The following is a 17,366-nucleotide window of genomic DNA, read 5'->3' as shown; positions in this document are numbered from 1 at the left end:
AATCAACGGTCGGACCTTTATTCTATGCGTTCGTTTTTTTATTACCATTTTCTTAATCAACCCGTTTGCCGTGACGTGAGAGGCGAAATTATACAACGAGGGTTGGGGGATTTGCGGAAGGTTTCTTTCATCCCATCCGTGTCGTCAATTGAGAATTGAAGAGGAGAATTAAAAAGGTCTGTAAGCGCCATATTTCAAAAGACAAAAAAATAAAATAAAAAGGAATTTATTCTTTAGAAACGTAGGTGTGTAGGTATGTGACAAAGCCGATATTTTCCAAGGCAAAAATACTTTTTTTCAAAAATATATCCCACTTACAGCCATTTTTAATTCTTATTTTCAATCAACCTTCCACCGTGAAAACAACTTGTCCGGTATTTTCAAAACACCTGTGCCTAAGTTCGTTCCGGTTCTCTAATTCTCTTTGGTTTAGGTATGTTATAGAATCCGAAGATTCGAGCATTATCGCTTATCATCGTCCATCGGCACATCGGTCTTCCTGCACTCCAAATTCTCTCTGGATGCACGCAGGTGCATCAATTCCGCTTCCCCTCGATCCGTTAGTCTGTTAGTTTTATTGCTGAATTCCGTGCGGAGGAAACTACTGCCTCTTCAGATCGTTAGAAAGATTCCCATCCGTGCTTCTAACTTCTCTTATATAAGTTTACTGCCAAGACTTTCTTCCTGTTTTGTTTTTCCTCCTCTCCTCTCCTTTCACCAGTTCAATTGTGTTCTTCTGCACGTACATCGAATACGATTATGGTGCGAATTTGTTTCCACGTGTATCCATTTTATCGAACCACATTTTTCCACTTTTTTTAGCTCGATAACGGAAGTAACAAACGGCTTTAGACTAGCTGTGAGCCAGCCCTCAAAATTCCTGTTCTCAGACTGCAGAATCCATAAATACACATTCATTCATTCTCAAGGTATCGTCATTTTGATTTGAATTTTTGGAATCTTGTTATTTAAATTATTGAAAAGATACCGGACCGATCAAAGCCAAAATCTAATCAGTTCTAAGTTTGGAAAAGCCGCGTCGGTTGAGATCAAGATCATTAAAATCCGGTAACTCGTTTTCAAGATGCCTTCGGAGAAAAAATTGATCACATACGTAGACACATAGATATATACGTACAAACACAGACGCCCATCTGGAAATGATCGAAAGTGATTCTCGAAACTTAAAAACGTGGAAATCTAGTGCAAACTCAACTTTTCATTCTCGGGGTGACTACAATAACTTCCTTCCTTTTTTCTCTGGAAACAGAGAAACAGGAAGTTGAAAATGAACTTTCCTTCTTCCCCCGTTAAACTCTAGCACATATCCTCGTGAAAATTCTTGGGCTAATAATAAAATCGGGAGCGGCGTGTCGACTTTTTCACAAACGCAGTGAAGTAACTAAATTCCGGTCGTCGTCTCGTTTAATCGTCGATTCATCAGTGAGCCTCGATTAACCGGTGGACCCGAGTGATGCTGAGTTTGGCAGTGCGGGGGGTCGAAATTGAGGAATCTTATCGTGGCGAGCTAAGGTGGCTGTAATCAGCACGACCCTTCGAGGTGCCCCGGATAACGGCGGGGCCTACTCGAGGGCGACGACCGCAGACGAGGGCCAGGAAGGCCCCGTCACCCTGGACACCTCCTGCGGGATGGCGGAGCCGGACCCCTGTCTTCCTCTGATCCTGCCGCCGAGGTACCGCCTGCGGGACCTCATCCTGGGCGACTATGCTTTCAACGACGACGGCGAGAGGTGAGCGGAAAGATATTCGCTAACATAAGAGATAGTCGATACTCCAAGGGTCGGAATTTATCGAGTTTTGGAAAACTGGGAAATCTGTGCCGATTTTTTTTTTGCAAAATTTGTGAAACTTTAGAGTGTATAGGAAAAGGGCTGGTACTTGTATACTGGAGAAGATCAAAAAGTAGGAAGAATTCTACGATGTTACATGTTCGTGTTCATTCTGTAACGATTTTTAATAATTATGGTTTTCTATGTATGGGGAATCCATGCGAACCCGACCAACGTCCGACCCTCGATATTTCTGGTTTTGGTTAAAATTTTTTCCACGATTGTCCCAACTCTGAAACAGTACCCTGAATTTTGTCGAACTTTTTATTCGACTACTCAATTATTTATAAATGTTTTTGAAAATAACCTTTTTTTAAAGTTCTCGAAAAAACAAACATTTCTAGACCTGACTCACGATGTGCTGATTGTTTTTCCATTTTTATTTTTTAGCACTTTCAATTTTCTTGATCAATTAAATTATTGTTTGAACGGTATAAGAATTCTCTATAAATTCCCAAAATTTCTATTTTACACCTAGAACATTTCTAGATTGGTTCCATTAAGTCGCGATTTTTGTCAATTTCTTTTACACATTCAACATTTTCATCAATTTCGTAATGAAACCGGTCTGAAAATGTTCTAAGTAGAAAATAGAAGTTTTCAGAATTTTTTGCAAATTTTCAGACCATTTAAGCAATGTTTTAGTCGATCAAAAAAATTAAAAGTGTTGAAGAAAATTGAACAAAAATCGGTCCACCATGGGCCTGGCTTCGGAATGTTTAAAGAAGAAAATACAGTTTTCGAGAGTTATTTGAAAATTTTAAAAAAGGTGCTTTTCAAAATCCAACGCAACATTTCCGAATAATTAACCAGTTGAATAATGGGAAATTTGCAGCAAAAAATTCTGGAACCAAATAAAAAATTATGACGGTCAGGCATTGGTTCGATTCGCATAGAATCTCCCATACGTACATAATTCGACCTTTCCACGTTCTGACTTTTCTATGTTTTAATAATTCTAAAATTCAGTTTTTTTCGCGTCCGAAAATTTGGTATCATAAGATTTGTACACTTTAACCATACTTGCGAAGGTTTCACGCATTTCTTCACTTCGTTCTGCGTGTCTATTTTTCTAGGATCCGCCCCCCCCCCCCCCCCACTCTTACTTTTGGCTCGCGCTTTTTTTTTTATCGCGTGCAATCTCCCGGCATACCTACGCATATATCTATGTATGGTATATATACATGTACATATATTTTTGTACAACAACAACCCGGTACGAGATTCTCTTGGGAAATTTATAAATATATTTTCAACGATTTTTACCGCCTCGCCTTTTACCTCGAGCTTCCTATATATATACGTAAGCAGGTAGGCACACACGCGTTTTCAACCTCAGTCCAGTAAAAATTCTTTAAGTTAACATGGAAGTCCGAGAATATGGAAGTTTGATGGATTTTTTTCCCTTTTCTTCAGATTTGACACTTTAACAGTTTGGGGTAAAAGTAATTTCAGGCTGTGTGTTTGCTTTTCTCATCATTGAAACAAAAAACAAATAAGTTTTGAAACAGATACCTACTACAGATTGAAAGTATAGATATAGTATTTTAGAAGACATAAAATTCAATTGTGTATACGATTTGAAATTATCCTCTTTAATTATTGTGTAAAAAATCCGAAGCAATTATTTTAAAATACTTTAAGGCATAATTTTTTCTCCCATGAAACTTCCTGGTTGAACTTCGGGTGGGAAAACTTGGTAAAAGAAAAGTTTAAAAGGTCTCACTGAAGCTTGTTTATAGTTCAAAATTTAGTTTTTGTTTCTTCACACATTTTTTATCCTGCACAAATTGTTAAATCGATGCCTCAACGTTACTGATATTGGACCGCGAATTATTTTCCATATTAAATCGCAGATTATTTCGAAATAATTATATTTAATATAGGATAGTTGACCTTCGAAACCGCAGAAACGTCCCAAGAAATTGGGCAAAAGTCTGTTTCCATGAATTCCAATTTCCATTCAAAACATATATTTTCCGTGCATCTTTGAATCGAGAGATAATTTCCTTGTGAAATTTAATTCGGTCAAGCTTCTCGATTCGAAAACAAAATTGCACTTATTCACGGCTAGTGAACTCCGTAATTTAATGCCATTTGAATAAAAATCGTCACAGGAAGGGTTCAATTTTGGTAATTTACTGAAATTGTCCGCTGAAAGCGTTCAGTCATTACCGCCAACTTAATCCGACTTTTCCTCCAGCTATGAAATTATTCTGCACCTCGTGAATCGCGGAATTTTAACTCTGCCCTTTTCAATTAATCATAAATTAAACACACTTAGTACTTCTACCCTTACCAACCGAGCAAACTCACCCTTTTTTTTTTCCTATATTAACCCGTTCACTTCAAAATGAAAACGTTGATTCAAAATGCCTTAATTTGAGTAAAGAAATACCGTTTCGACGATTTCGAGACGTTTTGACAATGTTTCAGAAATCGAGTATCTGTTCTCAAAATTTGCGTTTTTACTCGCAACGCGAGAACAATTCTGAAAAATAAATGGTGGCGATCGATTTGTCGAAACGAAAATCAAGATTTCACACAAAAGCGAACGGGTTAAGTAAAACCGAGTTTTATCGGTTGATATAAAGATAGAATATTACAAGACCTTAACAAGGGAAGAAACTTCATCAAGTTTTCCTAGCAGGTAGCAACAAACGGAAAGCTTACACACAAGGTTAAAGGTGAAAAGAGTACGGAGTACAAAGATTTTATTGCTATCTAGCACGAGCAGGCCAGGTTCTGTAACAGAGACATTTCAGCGGGAATATAGGACTTTGGGGACGATTCGGTAGACCCAACCGTCTGGAGTAGGATGCATGTTACGATTAGAAGGGTAGAAGAAGACGCCTTCTGCGACCTTAAGGGTCATCCTTAAAGTTATACTGCTTCTCGGAGAATCGTTGTGGCTTATGTCAGGAAACTGTATGATCTATAATTCGTGAAATTTAGGCCTTTCATCCGGCTGTCTGATCCTGTGATCAGGAATTCATAAATTTAATATTTACCCTCGAACTTACCCCCGAAATGAACGATGATATGCGCATTAATCACCGACGTAGTAACGCTTCGAGCGGTAAAATTTTATCTCGTTTTACCTCCACCCAGCTCTCTGCACTTCAATCCCAATGCATTATTCAGGGACTCGTTTCTGACCGTTTCGACGATCCATTTTCATAACTGATATTCCGATTAAGGGTACCAGGCAACTTTGGCTAATTGCAAAAATAACGGCTCAGTCCTGATGCAATTATTTATTGTAAAGCTCACCTTTTTCTCGAGCTAGATACAGCGAATATTATACAAATATAAGTATTTTACATATTAGAAACAGATACGCGAACAAATAATGATGTCCTGTAAAATGTGTCGATTTTTTAGATTACTAATCGTGAAAAATTTACGACTAGCGATGTATACTACGGCAAACATATTATTGCAATCGTTATTCAGAAATGTGGTTTAGCCTTGTCGCAAGACTTCACATAAATTTAGAGTTCGTTTAATTTCACTTAACATTGTATAGAACCCAATAATTTATAACCAAGAAAACTTTCCTTCGCGCGTACGTAAAAAGTTTCAATGAAATATGTCTCGACGTAGTTCGCAAATCCTCGGGAAGTGATATTTGCGTTCAGGTTTTTGAATTTTATAACTAAAATTGGAATAATTTTTACGAAAAATTAATCTCTGTTCATGCATTGCAGGCTTCTTTTTACTACTTTTTACTAGTTTGATACGCTGAATATTGAAATTAAATAACGGAATGAATTCATTGGTAATTTCACTGATTACATCACTCGTTGAAAGTCAAGATCGTCATCAATCGACTGAAATCTCGGCTTTTACGATTCAAAGTACGATCAAAACGTGATTGGGTCACTCTTCTTCACTTTGGTAAAGTCTAACTTGCACCGTTGACGAAAGCTGGCCACGTGGCCTTGGCACTCCCTCGGGAAGATAGTAGACGAGTTTAGATCAAAGCGATTAGAAGATATCCCCGTAGATCGTTATCCAAGAAATTTATCGTCGCCTCGCGTTGAGGCAGTCAAACTAACTAACCTACAACTAACCAAGACTATGTATGTAATATATATCTACATAAAACGTGTATCTCGAGGTTGACGGTGTGTAACGAAAGTTCGGGGTGATTAAACATCTGGAAACGAACCATTTGCTGAAATTATCTCAGAAACTTATTTAGGGGTGCACTTATTTTATTTATCTTATATAGGGGTGCACGAAATTTTCAGGCATGGTGTTGTAGGTAGCGACACATCGTGAAGGTGAAGACCTTGAGTATTTTCTCTCGTAATTCAATCTCACTGTTATTAGTTACTTTTTTTTCTCTCTTTTTACGTCGTTAATTCTGACAAATGTCTATATAATGCAGTAATTTAATTTTGAAGCTGAATTTCTGTGAATTCTACCCCCAATGTCCAGCTCAAACGTTTTCTTTTCCTTCTTCTCTCAGAAAAATTCAACGGTATTTTTACCTTCATCTTTCCACGTTCGCTCGCTGACTGAGAACAGAATTTTTTCAGTTTTAATACTTCAAAAGGATGAGCTCCGCGAAGTTTTAACGAAAGTGTACGTTTTATGCCTACGCAACACGAAATATAGTCAGCTCTATCGTATGGAGTAAAGTTTATTATTACTGTAGACTGTATGAAAGATCAGGGGCCCGGTGGACGTTATCAAGTTGAAAAGTTCCGGAAGAATCTCATTCCGAATTATTTAATGGCGAAACTTGGAGTAAAGAATTGAAACTTTTAGGAAACAACAAAGTTCCGAAACGCAAGATTCCGATAAAGTTCTAAAATCTGAAACGAAGAAAGATCAAAGTAGTGAAATTTCACCGAACCAGAAATTCACGCAACTGAAACTCTTCTGTCATCCAGAATTTTAATGTTTCAGATTTGCAAATTTTCTCATTTTCGCACTTTCGGAATTTTTACTTGTCTGGGTTTTGTACCAGTTAAAACTTTGATGTTTTATCAAAATTACATTTTTTTACTTCAAGTTTTGCCACCAAAAAATTCGGACTTTAGCGCTTTTGGAACTATTCAAACTCGGAATTTCAACCCCCCGCCCTCCAAAGATCGGTGAAAATTACTTTGCTTCTCAAAATTACCAAGAAGGTTGAAATTTTTCATTCCAAATCGGTGAATTGCGGTTTTTGTTGCTGGTTGTAGAACGTTTGGGGATTGATTAAAAATTTTTTATTACCGACCCCAGCCCCCCATCTAGACCTGGTTAATTTTTCAGGCCTCCAAAGAGGCACGTAGCAGGCTGGCTACTTCGTGCCGACATCGTGACATGGCCCAAATAATTACTGGTCCAAAGGGCAAGATGTAACACGGCTTTACTTGACATAATTGGAGGACCTGTCGGTATTTTCATGCAACTACCTATAGAGGGCGAGTCAGTCTATTCCGTATATCGATCAACCCCTTCGGTCATCGAGTGAAGAGACGTTTAACCCTTTTAGCCACACAATATTTTGTCGAGTCAACTTTCATGACAGAATAGTATTCCAATGTTGTGCACAAAAATTTCAAATTTCATCGAAAACTGTCGAAAAACTCTCCGCAAGAGTTTTCGGGTTCGCTGAACTGAGTTTGCTAAATCTGATTTCAGATTCGTAATCAGCGATCCCAAAAACCCCTGATCAGAGTTTTTTCGCCGGATTCGAATCGAATCGAATTTGAAATTTTCATCCAGCGTATTGGATCCGTCGTCTTGAATTTTTAATACTTATAGCTATGAATCGAAGGGTTAATATATAAAATAACGTTTTGTCTGACGATATGAGAACGCGAATAGAAAAAAAATGGAACGATATGCGTGGAAATAGTTCGATCTAATACTTTCAAAGTCTGAATTGAACAATCAACTGCAATCGCGGAGCGTGACTGATACGCAGTGAAAGAACTTTGATCACTTTCGGGATTTGATAAACGAAATACGATTGATTGAATCCGCTAAAGTGGACTGAAAATTGATTAGATAAAAATTTAAAAGTCATTCGACGATGTGGACCGAAATCTGCAATATACAATCAAAATTTGACCTAGGCTGCTGGTGTTCCTGAACTAAAATTCGGGTGGAGGTCAAAATTTCGAATAGCCGATATATCTAATTGTTCTGAATCTTGATTTTTGAAAGTGTCGCTGATTGGAATGAATACTAATCAGTGGTTTAAGATTTCGAACGATTCATCCTTCGTTACTTTATTCAAGCATGTTTGAAATTTCGATATATTGACCCTTCCAAGTTTTGGCCCTCACTCTGAGATTTGCTTGCCCAGTAATGAAAGATCCCGGTTTGTCTTTTCTATTTTACCGAGTATGAGGTACCTGCACATAGCATCTCAGTGCTCGGGGCGCTACACTTGACACTAATTCGCATCGACCCGTGTTCCTATTTCTGGCGAACACGGTCGTAAATATATGCTGGAATATTGTTATCGGACATAAATCTTAGGATAATATAACATCTCTTTTCGCATAAAAGTTTTGTGCTCCGACATATTGAGGTGAAGGCACCTTCACCTTTTTTGCAATAAAGTGCGCGGCTTTCTGGTGATATCTTCAGAAAAGATCACTTTGCAAATGCATTGCAGAAGTGGAAATCTACTATCAATACTTACAGAACTGTGCAGAAACAAAGTCATTTTGAAAATCACTGTGAAGCTTGCAATATTGATGAATGTTCGAAGGGTGTTTTAAAGTTTCGCAGAAACTTTGACCTTAAATTGCTCCCGCGTATCGTAAGAAATTTTTCTTCCCAAAGTCACTGGGGGATGAAGGTTCGGGGGTGAAATTCAACCTGAGATCACATAACGCTGATGAAATTTTGACTGCGTTAAATCGCTGCCTCGGAGTAACCCGAAAATCATGATTTCATGGACCATATATCCAACGTCGTTTTTGACCTGAGATGGAGAAAGCGATTAACGGTTGAAAAGACAATCGAGTATCGCTTTCTTCGAGGATGGCTCCTTTCGAACATTGATCTCGTTGTTTGCACCAAGGGTCTGAGCCTTGGAGCGGAATGCACCCTTAGCTTTCAGGGATGGGGCTCGGCATAATTAGTACACCGGAATCTTTTTCACTTTTTCAACTTCCGGTGCCACCTCTTGACGCTCCTACTTCGTATATATGATTCACGTGCTCCTGTGCACAACTATTTATACATCGCGATGACGGAATGAAGAGGAAGAAGCGATTGATTTCGTTTCGGCATCACTGCAGACTGCATCGAGAAACGTTGATGGTATTGCTTTTCTAAAAGTAGTCAAGGGGGAATGCAGGTAACGATAAAACCGGAAATTGAAGAAGATGATTCAGCTCTCGCGACACATCGCCATGGGAATGCGTGATTTTCTTTTCTCTTTTTTTTTTTTTACTTGTTCAAGTCAATTCAATCTCGGTCTGATTCAAATCGTAATTTTACGCGAACTCTAAAGTACATATGCAAATTTATGGACTCGTGAAAACTCTTAAAAAAAGTACATCCCTCAGCTGCAACTTGGCTTCAAGTTGCTTCAACGAGTACTTAAAGTTTCATCGAAAATTTATCAGCTGTACAATCCGAACGAATGCAACTGAGGTTACTCGAGTTTAATTAGGTCGAAGCAATTCCTTTCATATAGAGAGATGAAAAAAAAACTTTTGAACGAGCAGAGCTTATTAATAACTTTTCAGTTTCCGTGCTACTCAGTTTTTTCTTTCATGGATCTCCAAGTTGAAAAATGATTCACTGATTTTATTTTATTTTTGTTATTAAACTCACGAAAAATCGTCTAAACCGAAATTTTTATTTAGCAATTTAATTGCAACCGGAAAAAATTAACTAAAGTATGAAATTCATACTGTATATATATATATGCAAAAACTAGTTTTATTTAAAAAAATATATTCCTCTAGTCAAAAATCCATTACGCACTCATTTACGAACGAGATGAGCTGTTATTTATTGAAATTCGACCAACTCTCTATATAAATTTTATGTAATGTAAGCTGTCTCATCGTGAAATGAGACAATATTAGACACTGAACTATTTCGATAAAAGTTTACGGTTCTTAATTTTTTTCACCTGCATCAAGCACAAAATTTAATTCTTTTCTGATAAAACTTATAAGAACTCAATTCCACTATTGGTTTCAAATACATGTTCGTTAGTTCTGCCGCCACGTACTTTTTCGTTCGGACTGTACACTGTCCGATGCATCCTTAAGTGGGTCACAAAACTTGCTTACGTCTGTTTGAATGATAAACACAGTGTATTGCATCGAATGGGTATTTAAGGATGATCGATGAAAGGGTGCAAAACGAATGTAAGACAGAGATCAGAAGGTCCTATCGGTGGAATACTCTTCACTTTCTTACCACTCACCCATTTTGCGAATCCGTCTGCTTGAATCCTTTCATTCTCTTACCCTCTGAACATTTTTTATTTGCACAATTCAGAGCTGCGGGTGCGGCGAAAAGCCAAACCGACGCCCATATTTGTACAGGATCAGTGTGTCAACACTGCAGTAGTAAGGTTTAGGTACTACTTTCCACCACTGTCCGTTAACCACATAATACCTATCCATCGTTTGTACCCATGATGCCCGTTTAGATGGATTCGCTTATTTTTAGTACAGCAGAATCAATATATAGAGAAATATGTCGAGCAATAATTGCTTAGACCTTTGATTTTTTTTGGCCGAAAAATCTTTTGTCTGGGAATCGATTCGTATGACGTTTTCTAGACTAATTCGACGCCCAGGAACTCAGAAAACACATGAAAAATAGCGTAGGACCAGCAGCAGAGAAATGACGACGAAAATCATGAGTTTTTCGGCTGTAACTTTACAGGTGTTGCTCGCAGCGTATTGGGACTGCGTTTAATCGATTTCTCTCGCAAAATTACGTCGGAATAGTGCTTTAAAGAATTAATTGCAGCACTTTTCAAAGTCGTCGAAATTTTCACCAAAAATGCAAAGGGGTTAGCCTTGGATTTTTTCTGGCCGAAAAATCTTTAGAATAAATCAATAAGGCACGAATATCTCGATTAATTTGCCTTCATTTTCACATTCCGTCCGTCATTCAGCCTCTCGAAGACGCTTGATTGTAAATCTGACGAATTTGCGCGTTCTTCATGTCCTTACAAACTCGGTCGAATGATTAAAATAAGCCAGTCCTTATTCTCGGATTTTTGAAAATCGCAATATATTAGAGGAAACGAAGCTTCGATCCGAAATTGTTGCTGCCATTGTCAACGGATATACAATCGAATGGAACTTCCGGTACGTGGAACGGCGTTAGGAAAAGATGTGAAATAAAGTGATAAGTGCGATAAAGGGTGCAGTCGAGCGAAGTGAACAGCAGCAGTGTAGCACCAAAAAGGAATGATTTCCTTGCCTTGTCCTGCAAAAACGTGTTCAAACGTTATCCTGTTCTCTTTGTCGCTTTGCCATATCCGATGACCCGTTGTTATGCCTTGCTCGTAAAATTTTTCTTCCTATGTAAAAGTCGCACTTTATCTACAATCGCATATGGTTTAAGGAGGTTGGTTGGCCAGGAATCGATACTATTCATTGATTTTATTACAAGGCAGTCGTACACTGAGTATTCGTCGCATTATTATGATACTAAGCCGTGAAAATATATTAAAAAATACAGAACTGGAAATAAACGAAATTAAGATTGTAGATATAGGTACGCTTTAAATTCTTTAAAAATAGTTAAAAATTTAGTAAATCAACAAACGTAGTAAAGTTGTACATTTGGACACGTGATATTCAAATAGTATTTGAATCTTGTCTTGACAACTATAATTTATTGGTATAGCCACTGTAAATTTCGTACTGCTCTTACTGTAAAAATATTTTTGACGCCTTTTTCCATTAAACCGTATAGTAAAAATATAGTTACGGTGGCTATAATCTTCTCTCAGTCTACGTGGTTAATCTTTATCGCCGTATACATATGTTATTGCCTCATAATCGTCGTTACCTCCGCCATCAGATTGGTCAAAACCAAACATAAATGTGACGTTGAATAACAATGAAGCACCAATTACTAATTAATACGTTAAAGTGGCGATTGAATCTCGCTTTTGTTTTGTGATTAATTAGAGAACGAGGTCAGCAGTATTTTTAGCTAATTAAGGAGACGAATTTCGACGCCTGGAATCCAATACTTATATTGAAAACCTGGTAAAACGCTTCCTGCAAGCATCGATTGCTGCATCACTTCGTCTATCGTCCTCGGTAAAAACGCATTGCATGACATCCAGTTTCCACCGACCGGTGTCATCTTGATTATCTCCTCAACGGTAGAGGCAAATTGGCAATAACTGAGGCCATTATTTTCCGTAACAACAAGGGTAAATGTGCAGCATCGATGTCGGGTTGAAGATGCCAGGAGTAATCGAGCCTGATCTTGGGACCGAATCAAGCGACGCTCCTTCTTTTCCTGTTCCATTTCCTTTCGACATTCGTGAGTAACAAGGATACGCCGTACGAAGAATGATGAACGACGCGCTCGTTAGTAAGAGAGAAAAACTGAAATTCTTTCTCCCGTGATTGATGAAAATACTACAGACTGATATATGTTATACGAAAAAATTTATTCCGGGCTCAAAAACTTGCAGCCATTCAAAACCACCTGACATTGCTCTTCAACACTAATCAGGCTTACAAATGCAAAATCTCTGTTCCTTCCACTCGCCTCAATTTCAGTTATTCCGCTAGTCTCGAGCGTCTCGAGGCTGCCAGAATTATACAACTCCCATGACCATCGCGAGAGTGAAACTCTTCCACGAGATACTCGTGATATCAGCTTGGAAATAATGATTCCCGTTTCTACTTGGAAATTCATGAATTCGAGGTATTGTGACACGCAAGTCGCCGCTACTCGTCGCTTCTCTGTTGGAACTGAGCACGCTTATTCTGAAATTTTATACGAAGCGGTGATGTAAATTATAGAACTTTATGTTTTTAGGTTAGGTAATATTTTTATCGAGCATAATAAGCATCTTTTCGACAAAGGGAACATAACCTGGACATGAATTTTTAGTATTTCAAATACATAGGTTTTTCCTTAACTGCGATTAACTCAAAGTTTTGAACATTGAAAATGGCGGATTCAATATGTCGGATGAAACTTTGAAAAAGCCTCTGAATTCGTTAATAATGGAAAGACTAGGCTTTTTGAGGTCGCCGATCACGAAATCATCGTCAGATTTCCGTAAGTTAGAAAATTTATATTATATTATAGTAAAAAAAAATAATTTGTAAAACATATGAGCTCTAGGGAATAATATTCTATTTTCGTTTTGGTTTTAAAGTTAAAAAAAGTTAAAATTATGGTTGAATTGGGAAGAATTATTATTAATTTAAATTGTGGTACTCGCTTGTAATGGGTTGTACGTTACGACCATGAATTGATTCACATATATTGATTGGGTTTGGTGATTCAATTATTCATTAGCGTTGATAGAATAATGCCAGCGAACGCTATCCAATATTACACAACCTAGTGTTCTCCAATTGATGAAGGCAGGAAGCATCTTCCAGTTATAAAATATTTAAAAAACAATGTTTATTCGTGTTTACCGCATTTCAATTATAAACAGTGAGAAGTTTGAATACAAAAGATTTAACGAGATCTTAGATACTGCGAGTTAAAAAATATACAGAGATGCATATGAAATCGAAATCCATGGAAGACACTTAATCTACGGAAGACAGGCCATCGGTTGAGTAGATAAATTTACCCAACATTTCATACAAGAAACATGGGATAATAACGAGCTCTCATCCCGCCAGCTTTTTCCCTCTTGAGCATTATTTACAACGTGGGTAAAATCGAGCAGCCTCCCATGGGATTATGGGCTTTGTTTCCTACTGTTAGACTAAGCGTTGCGGTCCACATTTACTCCCTGATAATTGCTACCGCAAATTATCGAAGGAGAGACAGCGAGCTTCGAGTCGAGTGAGGTCGAAAAGTATAATATGGCCACACAGTGGAAGGGTCAGCACGTCGAATTCCCATGGACGCGGAATGTATTTCTTTGAAATTCAAAATCTCAAAATCGAATATATAATACTTTCCATCACACTTTCACCTTCCAAGGTACATACCTCGAAAAACTATGAAGTAGATTTTCGGCTCGTTGAAAACTGGATGTTTCGACTTTTTTTATACCTATACTTTTCTCTGTATCTTTACCCCTTTCGAATCGATGCACGTATCATTCGAACTTCGGCGAAAGCGTTGTTTGCAGATATTCGTACCCAGAACACAAAAGGTCTTATCGAGTTCTTCTAAACCCGGTGGTTTTGAGCTGCGGGTTCTTTTTCGGATAACAAACTCGAGTACTAGAGCTTCGTTGCACGCTTTGCGGTTCAGTAGCTTCGTGCCGGAGACACGATGACACGGGCCGATAATATTTTGGGGTAGATTTGCTCTCGAGAATACTGCGACGCCTCGATCTCCTCTTTTCTTATTTCGTGCTCGTTTATCCTTCTTCATTCATTTATCCAATTTTGTATTCACAACGACTAACGGACTTGGCGTCGAATTGTGGAGGATAATTCTACTCTCCCGCTGTTCTTCGACGCGTTCAGCTCCGGCATTGGCTAATTTCAACGCTCAGCCCGACTTGATTAAACCCCAAGATTCACAGGACCACCAATTCGTCGTTGTTATTATCACTTCTTTTCACGCTAAGACTGAAGTATAATATATAGGTATACCGTTCGTAACGAAATCCCTTGAATCTCGACGCCTGCTCTTTTCAATCTTCGCCATAATTGTATAATTTTACACCCGAGTACGCAAAACGATGAATTTAATTGAACTCATTTTTTTTTTCTTCTTGCCAAAACTGCTTCACACTGTTATTAATGACATTCTCTAAGCATAAAGAGAGTGATACGCTACTGGGGAAGTTATGGTGGCAATAACTCATCACTCTCGCCGGACGAAATCACATTCAAATGTATTAACTTTAAATTATCTCCATATTAATCAGTGCTCCCGAAAACAGTACTATCCAACTATTAAATAAAATTAGTGTTTTTAATGCAGGGCTGAACTGCCAGAGTTAGAACTGGAACATACTTTCCCTGTTCCTCTTCTGGCTCGGGGTTTACATTTAGTCATCGACGAAAATCCGGCTGAAAACATGACGTGAATATTTGATAAAACTAGTTTTTAGCACTCGTGTCGAAACATTCCTCTGGCACTGACGAGTAGACGGAAAACGGATAACTAATTCAGCACCAGGCATTCTGGGAACAACCATGGGACGTGTCAGGTACGCTGGTAGAGTAAAAGGACGGTTCGCGTCACGATTCAGACCAGATGAAAGAAGGATAAATTTGGGTAGTGGATGTGCTAATTTCCGTGATAATGCTCGCCTCCAAACCTCGCTTGACCGAGCTTCTGACTGGACAACCATTCTCATAACCTACGTGCGAAGTAGTTTTATTGGGTATTCGATGTGTAGTGCGAGCTGTTCTCTAGCCCCTCGTAAATACGCTCACATAACTCACAGTGTCCGATGTAACGCGGTCGGAACTTGAATTATTCCCGCTAATACAGGTAGGTACCTATAGTCCATTCGCCTGCAGTCGAGGATCGGGCTCACCTTAACGAGGGCTGCGATGGACAGCCACAAGGGAACGTGATCGGTGAAGGAGTTATTACGTCGTCCCGAAGGCAACCTCGGTTTGGCATTGCTGGCTAGCCGTTACTCTGGATTCGCTCCATCCCCTTTACCTCGGAGCGATTCTTTACCCCACGATTCATGACCCTTAATAAAATCCATACACGATGTACGAGTACTTGTGCAAAGGACGATGATGTTTGGAGCACGTTGTTGGGCGTGAGGTGTACACGTAAGCAGGTCATCCTTACGTTCTCCATGCGAAAGAAGTCTACTCTCGTCGATCGACCGACTGCGGAAAAACTTGGGATTCCATTTTTCCTACGGTTTGGTGGAACTTTCCTACTCTATCGACGCTACTTCCAAGCGAAGTCTCGAGAGCTTCGCAAGCTCTCGTACCGACTGTCTACTAGATACACGACTCGGCAATTGCTCAATTTTAACACGACAGGAACTCTGCTCTTCAGGTAGACCGGAAAGAAACTAAAAACATTGATCTACTCTTCGACTTATATTCATGTTTAAGTAATTGTCACACATCAATGACTCACTCAGACAACCTGGAGGATTCTGTTTCCTTTCATCGTTTCCATCGCGACTCATCAACTACGTGTGGTCACTCACATAATTTGAAGTGACGTATGTATTCGGTGGAATCCAATTGGCACCAAAAAATCAATTCGTCAGTTCAGTGTCAGAGCTTAATGGAATTTGCGAAGACCAGTTATCAATCGAATTTCTACCTTTAACAGGCGGTAAACATACCTCAAATCAACTCGCAGGCCACTGGACAGCCGGCCCCGAGATTCATATCAAGGCAAGCTATTATTGACCAAATGCTGAGCTTGGAGAAATTCGCCAATCCGGTTAAGCCGGTGCAAAATCATTTGTCCGTCTATCTGAACAGGTGAAATAATTCACACGAAAAGTGGAAATGCATTTTTTTGCCTTTTATATAAAGACTGAGATTACGAGCAGTGAGGACGACTCTGAATTTGCAAACTAATTCACGTCGTTCGCTGAACATTCGAAGGGGATTTAATATCAGGTTATCAAACCAAATATACGGTATCGTGTAGTGGTTCGGATATTCGTGACATTCCGTCACGAATCAATCATTTGTTGGCATAATAGAGATATGAAATCTAGCATTTTCCATTATGCACGATGAATGGCTGAGAATTTGATCAATATCAGGAGGGAAATTTTTTTTTTAAGCTTACATCTTAAAATGCAACGGACACCGAAAATTTATTTAAAAAAATGTGAAATTGACCGACTCGAACATTTCCGCTCGAGAAGCCAGATCCAAAGCCCTGTTAGACATTTGAGGCGTCTAGTTGTTATCTGCTCGATAAAACACGGTGCTTCGATCCGTAGTATTAAAGGAGCCGAGTTTATTGGACGATATATTTTCAAGCACACTGAAACCGTGATGCGAACTATCGTTACTGGAAACGAACAGCGTTTCCCATGATGTACTTGTCGGAATAAGAGATAAACGGTTCCAAGACCGAACATGCGCAGGTGCACATGCAACCTAGAGACCGGAATAGACCACAAAATATTCACTTGGAATTTCTCCTACAACTTGACACTTAAAGGACATAGAAGGATATTTCAACTTTAAGGTCTTTCCTGCGGTCCCTTATTTTATTCGAAATATAAAATGGCTTAAAGAGACTTTCAGACGGCGAAACGGCGTTGATCTCTCTGAACTTTAACAAGACCCGCGTCATTGAATGAGGATGTCAGGAGTCAAGAAACGAGAGACCGGCCAGCGTTCTTCCATCCTTTGCTAAAACCGCAATGCGTCAACCGCATTCTGTGAACAAAATTCTACA

The 17,366-nt window shown here is 38.8% G+C and overlaps 1 protein-coding gene across 1 annotated transcript in view; it reads left to right on the top strand.

The window, feature by feature from the left end:
- Nucleotides 1–1,486: 1,486 nt before the first annotated feature.
- Nucleotides 1,487–17,366, top strand: part of LOC124404604 (potassium channel subfamily T member 2) — a 144,715-nt gene continuing 128,835 nt past the window's right edge. The window contains exon 1 of the mRNA XM_046878904.1: nucleotides 1,487–1,751. Coding sequence (XP_046734860.1) covers nucleotides 1,651–1,751 — 101 coding nt within the window. The 5' untranslated portion in view covers nucleotides 1,487–1,650. The remainder of the gene's footprint in view (nucleotides 1,752–17,366) is intronic.

The sequence above is a fragment of the Diprion similis genome, chromosome 3 (genome assembly GCF_021155765.1).
Source record: "Diprion similis isolate iyDipSimi1 chromosome 3, iyDipSimi1.1, whole genome shotgun sequence".
NCBI classification, from domain to species: Eukaryota; Metazoa; Arthropoda; class Insecta; order Hymenoptera; family Diprionidae; genus Diprion; species Diprion similis.
This window is presented reverse-complemented; position numbering and strand designations above follow the sequence as displayed.